A 10,073-nucleotide genomic window follows, 5' to 3' on the forward strand; every position below is an offset into this window, starting at 1 on the left:
AATCAAAAAAGCCTGAAGCTTAGGACTTTGTGAGGTAATTTGTTTTTACAAGTATTATAGATTTATTTTTTATCTCTCTGTTGTAACTAGATTTTAATTAGGTAATCCCCCCTTGGGCTTTCATGTGGATAAACCTGTAATAATTCTTCAGGCCTGTAGTTTAGTCTTTAGTTTGGTTCAGTTTCATCACTGCCTTGTAAATACAGGCAGCACAAAGATAACACAGAACAGGTTAAATTGTGCAGGAATCCATTCATGTGTCTTCAGAAAAGATTATTTAAATGTTTGCTTTTATTGTGAGTGCTCTCTTGCTCCTGTAAGTGCATGAGGATGTCCAAAACGGAGTAAAATGAACCCACAAAGAGAATGTTTTCAATCACATAATAGTGCTTAAACGTTGACTGTTCTCTTTCTTACTCGTTGAAGCCTTTCCCATTGCAGGGTGTGGCCCAGCTTATCTTATGGCAATCTCTCCCTACCTGTTGAACAGGACTGGCCGCTCCTGCAGACACATGGGTGTGAAGGTGGGGTGGGGGCAGAACCATATAAAAGCGGACAGAGGGAGCAGTCGGACACTCAGAGGGACTTGGCTCTCCTTTTGAAGACTGCATTTCTTCAGCTTTCTCTTGCTCAGCCAGAGGACAATCTTTAGCAAAGATGAGGAAGGCAGTGTCAGTTCACACCTCCAGCAGCGTCAGAAGGTCCTCACCAGGGAGCAGTTCTTTCAGGACAAGCCATACCCTGGGTTCTTCACCTGGCTACGGCATGATTCAGTCCTCCAGCTATGGGGGTAACTTTAGCTCCATGTCCCAGACAAGGGCAGGAGGTTTTGGCGGTGGGTTTGGCGGTAGTTTTGGCCAACAACTTGCAGTAGCACCAATTACATCTGTCCAAGTCAACAAGAGCCTGCTGGCACCTCTGAATCTGGAGATTGACCCCAACATTCAAGCTGTCCGCACCCAGGAGAAGGAGCAGATCAAGACCCTCAACAACCGCTTCGCCTCCTTCATTGACAAGGTCGGTTTCTGTCTCTTTATGTCTGTGCAGTTACTATAAACCTCATTTATGACACAAAACAAACACGTGTTTAAAAAACAAAATCTAATTATCTCACATCTTTGACCCATGTTTAAAAAAAACAATGAGAAAGTAAACGTTTTCAGGAAGTTAAAAGTTTATCGGTTTGTGTTGCTGAAACAAAAGAAAGCTGTGTTGACCGCTGATGAGTTTGCAAAGATACTAAGTTCATCCAAAAATGACTCAAAATCAAGACCAGCCTCTCTGCCACGTGAGGTAATCATGCTACTGCCATTTTCACCTGGCTGACAGAGCAGGGATCTATCTGCTCCACCACCACAGAGTCCAAAGTCTGCCATTTGCACATTGCACCTATCACCTGGTCGTCAAGGGCAACATGAATGTTAAGTGCTAAGTTATAAATTGGCTTTTACTTGATTTAGATTTTAAAACCGTAAACTGCATCTGTGTAAGTCATCATATGGCGTTCTACGTCTTACCAGTTCTCCCAATTCTGAAAGTCGCCATTCAAATATAAAGGAAAGTGATCCTTTCAAAGTGCTGTACTGCATTGTCCTCTGCGGTCGGTCTGCCACACCTAGTTTTTTATGGATTCAGAAACCTTGTGGCTTAGATAGCTCAGCAGGGCAGACAGCATGAGTCATAGCTCAACAGAACAAATAAGGGCTCAAATACCTTTGGTCACCTGACATCTAGATGAAGTATTTGAAAAAACTAAACAGCGCTTTACAGCTTTTTCTTTTATAAATGCAAAAAAGTCTCTCCTTGAGTTTTCATGGGCGTGGCAGTTTTGATGCACAAATACTGAGTTGGTAAGGAGAGGGATCTTAGCACCTGACAGCAGAAATGATGTGCCCTTCAAATCCCTTTTTACACACCTTTTCCTACCAAAACACAGTTTTATTCACAATCTCAACAACAGTCCGTTTAATTATCTGAACACAACAAATTAAAGTTTTATACCTCTCTCCTCAGGTCCGCTTCCTGGAGCAGCAGAACAAGATGCTGGAGACCAAGTGGAGCCTCCTGCAGAATCAGACCACCACCCGCTCCAACATCGACAGCATGTTTGAGGCTTACATCGCCAACCTGCGCAGGCAGCTTGATGGGCTCGGCAATGAGAGGACCAAGCTGGAGGGAGAGCTGAGAAACAGTCAGAACTTGGTGGAGGACTTCAAGACAAAGTGAGTGTTTATAAAAGCTGATGCACAATGATGGTGCTCTTTCGTGAATTTCATGCACGATAACAACGAACACTTTTCCCTTTTTTGCCACAGGTATGAGGATGAAATCAACAAGCGTTCAGCTGCTGAGAATGACTTTGTGCTCTTGAAGAAGGTGTGAAGATATAAACTAAATATTGCTTTTAAACTTAAGAATGCCCTAAAAAGGTAGTAATGCTTTTTGTTTTGATCATTTTCTTCCCAGGATGTGGATGGTGCCTACATGAACAAGGTGGAGCTGGAGGCTAAAGTTGATTCTCTCCAGGATGAGATTAACTTCCTCCGGGCTGTGTATGAAGCTGTACGTACAACGTTCAAACCAATCTTGTTTTTGTTAGCTCTTGAATCATAAAACAATCGTTTTTTATCTGAAGATCACCAAGATTTGCTAAAAACAACAACATTTGCTTTTGTAGGAACTCAACGAGCTGCAGGGCCAGGTCAAGGACACCTCTGTCGTTGTGGAGATGGACAACAGTCGCCAACTTGACATGGACTCCATTGTGGCTGAAGTGCGCGCTCAGTATGAGGACATCGCCAACCGCAGCAAGGCCGAGGCAGAGTCATGGTACAAACAGAAGGTGAATACATCCTCCTCTAATGACACCATCACCATCCACTCTTTTGATTCAAACTCTTAGAGCACTTCCTGTTCTTTATCGATAGTACGACGAGATGACGCAATCTGCAGGACAGTTTGACTCAGACCTACGTTCAACAAAGTCTGAGATTTCTGAGTTGAACCGCATGATCGCCCGTCTTCAGAACGAGATCGAGGCAGTCAAGGCTCAGGTACGTGTGCCTCTCCACCTCTTCACTACCAGAGCAGCTCGATTAGGACAGTTTAAATCATTTGTGGTTTGTTTTACACAGAGAGCCAACCTCGAGGCTCAGATCGCAGAGGCCGAGGAGCGTGGTGAGTTGGCAGTGAAGGATGCCAAGCTCCGCATCAAGGATTTGGAGGATGCTCTGCAGAAAGCCAAGACAGACATGGCCCGCCAAGTGCGTGAGTACCAGGACCTGATGAACATCAAGCTTGCTCTGGACATTGAGATTGCCACCTACAGAAAACTGCTGGAAGGAGAGGAGCACAGGTGGGCACTGCTGAAATAATTACTGTTCTGGATTTGTTTCTGATAGAAGAATTACTAACTCTCCATTAATGCACCTTTTAGGCTGGCCACTGGTCCCAGTGCCACCATTCATGTGCAGCAGACGTCTTCTGGAGGTGGTAAGTGTTACAGCCGCCATTTACTTTCACTGGTCATGGTTCAAAAGGTGGACACACAAAGTAGATAAAAACAAATAACAATTCACATTTGTGTTGTGCTCTAGGACTGTCCAGCTCTGGAGGATATGGCTTTGGCAGCCTGTCTGGCGGTTACGGCGGCGGTGCCATCACCAAGTCCACAGTCTCAACAACCAGCAGTAGAAGGATCTATTAAAGTCCGCAAACAAAGGAGATCCATCCTTCTTTCCCTTCAGAAACCTGAGTTCCAGCTAAATTTGAGCCTTTATGGTGCTATAGGCAATGCTGTCAAACATGCTAAGGAAAAGAGCCGAGCAACCTAAAAAACAATCCTTCTGTTATGTCATCCGTTCAAACACTTATAACAGATGGTTCTGAAGGTTCAGGTCAGTTATCATGGCATTTTATTTTTCTTTCTGCACTGACATCCAATAAATATGTAAAAAACAAAGTTTTGTGTGGAGTGTTGAAACTTAGCGAGAAAAGTGAACATCCGTATTATGTCAGAGTTGTCGCTCACAACTTTTAGATTTGAGAACAAATAAGAAGAGCAAGTCACCGACCAAATCAGATCACTGAAAAAATACAAAATACAGAACATGTTTACAGTTACGACTGTGAGCTGATTGGTTGAGGGTTTGCTCATTTTGTTTTTTTAACACTCTGCTGTTTTATCTTTGTTTGTCCTTCCAGCAGCCTTCAGCCAAAACCTGTTGTGGAAACAGGAATGTTTTAGAAGCCTTCTCAGTGATAATTCTGGAGAATGTTCATGCAAATGAATCTGAATAAAACGAATCTGAGGAAATAAAATGGTGTGTGTGTGTGTGTGTGTGTGTGTGTGTGTGTGTGTGTGTGTGTGTGTGTGTGTGTGTGTGTGTGTGTGTGTGTGTGTGTGTGTGTGTGTGTGTGTGTGTGTGTGTGTGTGTGTGTGTGTGTGTGTGTGTGTGTTACTGTCTGGAGAATGTGCTCATATTTGCACACATGAACACTTATCAATACAAAGATCGAGAACTCTCAAAAATACTGTTATCACTCAGGATCACCACTCGGAGATATTATACTGATGAACCCATTGTGGATGTTACGTCCCCGACAGGAGGTGTTGAAATGTGAAGGAGGGGGTAACATAAGAAATGCAACAGTGGAGTTAAAATGGTTTTAAGTGTTGTAAAAGGTTCCAAAAAACAAGGGCAAACGGATGGAGAGCATTATTAAACTAATGCCAAACAAACAAAATCAAGACCAAAAGGTTAACATTTAAAGGGCGAATCATCAACATTAAAACACCCGGTTAAAACGTTGTTAAAAGTTTTACCGAAACAGAAGATGCTTTAAAAACACAAGTTGACAATAAAAACCGACACACTACAAAAACACCGAGTGTTTTAAAATCCCAAAGTCGGTAAACTACGATGTTAACCTTAAAACAGAGTCACCCAAGTCGACATCAAACAAAGATCCACTTGGATCACTCAGAGTTAAAACTGATAAAGTTAAAACTCATCAAAACGAAGGGGATAAACCCAAGACGAGGCCTGGAGGACAGCAGAACCCCTGCACTGCTGCCTCCCAGACTGGTGAAGGCACAGCCTTTTTATCTCAGGTGTGGGTCATCAACAGGATTCAGCTCAGCTGTGCTCCTCAGCAGCCTGGAAGAGAGGAGGATGGGCAGTGTCAGGCTTGATCACCAGGGCTAGGTGATCCTGGCTCCTGCATCCCACTGGCCAGGCTGGCAGCCGTAACAGTGGACTATTGTCACAAATCAGCATCATACCCCCTGTGGCCTCAAGACCTCCAGATGCAGCATCAGGATTTGTACCTTCATCAGAAACCTATATTCAATCCTATTTGTTTCTACTGCCCTCTGGTGGAGAGTGTACAGGTAGCAAGAGCCACAATTATTTGTCTGTTGTTATATTGTTTTAATGTAACGAAATAAAAAAAAACTGTTCATTTCATAGAACATTTACAAAAAAATATTCATTGTTTCATATTTCAGGCAATAATCAATTAATCCAATTAACAGTCTAGCATTTTAAAGGTGTGGAACACTGAAAAAGCCATCCAGCCCATCTCCAACAATGTCTGGACAAGCAGCCGGGGACACCCTGGAAATGTTGTCAGTCCATTGCAGCACTGAAAAGAATTTTTTTAATCTTATTTCTGATTATAATCGGTCACTCTGAGTTTTTCATAGAGGCTGAACATTAAAATAGTCTCCTACACCTATCTCCTGCATTAGCTTATGATAGAAAATAGATGATGAAACTCTAGGATTTGAAAAGCCTCACAGATCTACGTCACACTGTCACTTATGATTCATGGACTCTCCCATCTTGGCTCACGATGGGGAAGGATGTTGTTGGTTTGGCATCCAGGAAACAACAGAGAACGTCTCGCTTATTAGAAGCTAACGTTAGCATTAGTTACTCCACCACACAGCAGAACTCTTTCTAATTGTCTAAAAAATGGAAGGCTCCTTGCTTGAAATCTAAAATAACAAGACTCACACATACATTTACTACTACAAATGGCTTCTATTTACCATAACTCTGAACACACTAGCTAACATATCTAAAGTAATTCAGATGTTTGTGCATTTTCAGCAAAAAAATAAATAAAAATAATGAAAAAGAAAGCAGCATTGCATCAGGTCTCTTTCACCTTCCAGGGTCCAAATCAACATAGAAGTCATGTTTGTGCTCACTCTGTGCTTTTCTTCTTTTCTTCCTTAGATTTTCTTCTTGGCTAGTATGGCTTGACCTTTAGAAATTCATATTGTGTATTGCAGTTATACAACATTTGTGGTTTGTTGTGACTAAAGCTGTGTGAAGGATCTGTAATTAATGGATCAGCAGTAAAAATATGGCTGTGTCTCAATTCAGGGTCTGCATCCTACGTCGGCCGGATTCGTCGGCCGGTTACGTCACAGCGCCGCGACTAGGCCTGTCCCAATTTGAAGACTCCTTCAAATGCGGTCGACGAATGCGGCCTTCTTTTCGCCTGAATGAAGCATGGGTCCGGTGTATCCTTCAATAGGTAGCATTTCCCAAGATGCCTTGCAGGCCGGCCGGCAGAAAAACTTAAAAACAATGGCGGACAGTGAAGCGGGAGCTGTTGGAGAGGATTGCGCATATAAATGTAAGTATAAACTTGAAAACTGTTAGGTTAAGGACTTTTGGTGAGACATGAACGTTATTTTAGTTTGAAATGTTACAGTAAAAGTGCTTGTATTGCGGTCTCGGCTCGTATGTTCGGCCGCTCGGTGTCGTACTTCTCCCGCTACGTTTTCCCCCTGATTTTAATAGGAGTTTGTATTTTAGGGACAATAGAGAAAACCAGGGAATTTATTAAGCTTAGGGCGGAGATGGACCACATGATCACCGGAGCAAAGTATTCGGCGGCTGTGGCATGGAGGTACAATAACATCTCATATTTTAAAAACTCGTTTGAGTTTATTTTTTTCTGTGAAAATATGAAAGGAATAACCTGTTGTCCTCCTTTCTCTTCCTGTTTCTTTTCTTACATGTTTGTTAAGACTATTCTGGAGAAAATGGGCATCCAGGGGAAGGTGCCAGCGATGACCAGCTTCTGGAGCTGATCAGGGAGGACATGAGGCTGCAGAGGGAGGCAGAGCAGCAGAGGGCACAGGAGAGAGTGGAGAACTTTGACAGCTTTTTACTTTGCTAGAAAAAAATGGTGAATAAAGATTAAACATGTACATATAAAAGAAATATCTAAATAAAATCAGTTCTGCATTAAACTCTTGATTTTTATTTTTGTTTACAAATGAGAATTGTTTACTAGAGGGTAGCCGCTGGGTCTTAAAGTCTTAAAAGGTGATAAATGGGTTTTGGTCAAATGAAGACCCTTAGAAAGTATTAAAAACTATAATCACATCTTTGCTCAGGCTCAGCTTGTCTAAAGTATTTTCTCCGAATTAGCTCTCCAACATTCAAGGAAATGATTGAAGATCTAAATAAAACTTTGAGCTCCATCGTTTAAAGTTCCTTCTCCCTTCTGCTCAGCGGTTCCACGGTTGCTAGGCGACGGAACGTTCGCCGAGGGAGAGGCGGGGATTCATGAAGGCTAGGCCTGTCCAAATTCACAGCCGTTAACATCCGGTCTACCCGGCCGACGGAGGACCCAGCCCACGTCGGCCGAGTAGGCTGGGTCCTTCGAAGGATGCAGACCCTGAATTGAGACACAGCCTATGTGTGATTTGTCATGATCTGCCCCGGCCTCCCTGACTGCGTCGCTCCTGCCTTAATTAGTCCTATTGTTCTCACCTGCCCCTCGTTAATATGCCCATGTGTTCCTAATTCTCCCTGTGTATTTATACCTCCCGTCTTGTACCTGTCTTCGTTGGATCATTGAATGTGCATGTCCTCGTTTGTCCTGTCGCTCCCGGTTACTATTAAATCCATCTTTATTTCATCCGTGCCTGCTCTCCTGCCTCCTGAACCCACCACCACACATGGTCTGCCATCTCCACCCTCACCTCATGACATGATTATGATTATGCCTTCATGTGTAGCAGCAGCCTGTGGAGTCACACAAGGTTCTGTTCTCTGTACGCTTGGCTCCAATCTAAAAACGAGCAACCAATTTAACATTTAATGCTATAGTTATGCCTTCATTTGAAGTCTTTTTAAATTTCATTGCATTTCATGATGCTCTTTATTCCTATCTATATGCATTATGCGTTTATGGTTTCTATTTATGGTTCTGGACCAATTCAATGCACAGTACTTTAGTCACTGTTGGTTGTTCTGAATGTTTAGGTACATTTGACTTGACATCTGCAGCAAAAATGTTTATTGTCAGGACTTCATCTCTAAATTCAGGTTCACCTTTCAAGAAATTCAAATCATGAATTAGAAAAACATTTTTCCAAAACCTGCAGAGACTTTTGGGTTTGAAAAGAAGACGACATCCTGGAACCAAATATTAGAACTGCCCGTCTTTTCATGTATGTAAATCTGAGGCACCTGGCCAATAATAGCTTTATTTTAAATTCAAATGTCTTAGTGCTTCAGTCGCACCAATCATCACCAGCAGTAAACTGTACCCCTAAAATGAATGTCTCTAAACTTTTCCTACATTTTAAAAGCAAAGCAAAATAGCATAGGAAGGCATGAAACAGAAAGTAAAAGCATGAACTTTGCATGAGAGTTGAATGCCTGCAAAATGCATCCCAACTAATAGTTGGGTGAAAGCCTTTGCATTCATTAGGGGAAGGAGAGCTTCATTAGTCTTGAACTCTAGACCGGTGGTACTCACTCCTGGTCCTGTAGAGCTTGGTATCCAGCATGTTTTGTTGTTAATTCAGTGGTTGAATCACCTGTGTAGAAGCTTAAGCTCTGCAGAAGCCTGTTAATCACCTGCTGATTGAAATCAAGTGTGTTGGAGTTAAAACTAAAACATGCTGGATACTGGCTCTCCAGGACCAGGAGTGAGTAACACTGATCTAGACCTACCAAAGCAGTGGCAAAATATTTAGCTTTGCAGGTTAGGTTAGTCACACTCCATTGTAGGTCTACCATTGGCCCGAACAGTTTTAGGTTAGGTCAGTCACTGATCTTTATTTGTGGAGAAACGTTGGGCGGGCTTTGCACCAAAGTTGTGATAGAGAAAAACTACAAAAATGGTGTCAGCATTGGAACGGCACTCATTTGGACTGTCTCTAGAATTAACTTTGATGAAGATTTAAACCTGGAGTTTCCTTTGAGACATGAGCAGACAGAGGCACTTATGTCCTTAGTTTGACAAAAGATCTATTTTCTTCTTCTTCTTCTTCTTCTTCTTCTTCTTCTTCTTCTTCTTCTTCTTCTTCTTCTTCTTCTTCTTCTTCTTCTTCTTCTTCTTCTTCCAGGGTATGCAAAGACAGTTTGAAAGCCAACAAATGGCTTGCCAGGCTATAGATTTATGACTGATATTACATCAGATAAGTCGTGAAGTCTGATAACTAGTGATGTCAATCTCACGCATGTAGAAAGCAGACAAATAGGGATTTGACTGATATGTATACTAGACAAGAACTGATTAGGTACCTGAGACAAGGTGAGACAGCCAATACATTAAAACATTCAAATGTTGGAAAAATTGTTTAAAAATGAGGAGCAGCTTATCAGGAGACATGGATCTGTGTCTTTTCCACTTTCACTTTTGTTTGTCATTGGTCGGGGAAGCTTCTATAACTTCTGCTTTATTGCAGTACAACACTTTCCGTTTCACACATTTAAAGAGCATGTTACAATAAATTTTGATTGATTGTTGGATTGAGGTAAATTTAAAACCTCTAATCCTGCTCTCTGGCTCATCTTTACTTGTGCATCTTGCACAGACAGGTTAACAGGAAAACCTCTTTGATTGTTGTCACCTCAGGCTCAGATTTCTGGCAGCAATCGCTCAGTTTTACACCCAGAGGGATTCAAGTTAGACTGAAAAAAGATGCCAGCCACAAATTAAAACATTACTTTTACAGTAAATAATTAGAGGCAATTCATCTTTTTGCCTTGAGGTAGACAGAGAAGAATAATTTTACTGTATAAAGTTGGTCA

At 42.1% G+C, this 10,073-nt stretch overlaps 1 protein-coding gene across 1 annotated transcript; it reads left to right on the top strand.

The window, feature by feature from the left end:
- Positions 1 to 558: 558 nt before the first annotated feature.
- LOC107385531 (keratin, type II cytoskeletal 8) lies at positions 559 to 4,320 on the top strand. The gene is made up of 9 exons (XM_015959473.3): positions 559 to 1,017; positions 2,014 to 2,222; positions 2,316 to 2,376; positions 2,467 to 2,562; positions 2,678 to 2,842; positions 2,928 to 3,053; positions 3,135 to 3,355; positions 3,437 to 3,492; positions 3,597 to 4,320. Exons 1-9 carry the CDS (start codon positions 658 to 660, stop codon positions 3,704 to 3,706), a joined length of 1,404 nt encoding a protein of 467 aa, XP_015814959.1. The 5' UTR covers positions 559 to 657; the 3' UTR covers positions 3,707 to 4,320.
- Positions 4,321 to 10,073: the final 5,753 nt, after the last annotated feature.

This window comes from Nothobranchius furzeri, chromosome 3 (assembly GCF_043380555.1).
Source record: "Nothobranchius furzeri strain GRZ-AD chromosome 3, NfurGRZ-RIMD1, whole genome shotgun sequence".
NCBI classification, from domain to species: domain Eukaryota; kingdom Metazoa; phylum Chordata; class Actinopteri; order Cyprinodontiformes; family Nothobranchiidae; genus Nothobranchius; species Nothobranchius furzeri.

Excerpts from the sequence above, each read along its gene's own strand:
- LOC107385531 (XM_015959473.3), top strand. The coding sequence starts at position 658 with ATGAGGAAGGCAGTGTCAGTTCACACCTCCAGCAGCGTCAGAAGGTCC. Across the intron at positions 2,377-2,466 it reads ACTTTGTGCTCTTGAAGAAG|GATGTGGATGGTGCCTACAT; the intron begins GTGTGAAGATAT and ends TTTTCTTCCCAG. Across the intron at positions 2,563-2,677 it reads TCCGGGCTGTGTATGAAGCT|GAACTCAACGAGCTGCAGGG; the intron begins GTACGTACAACG and ends TTGCTTTTGTAG.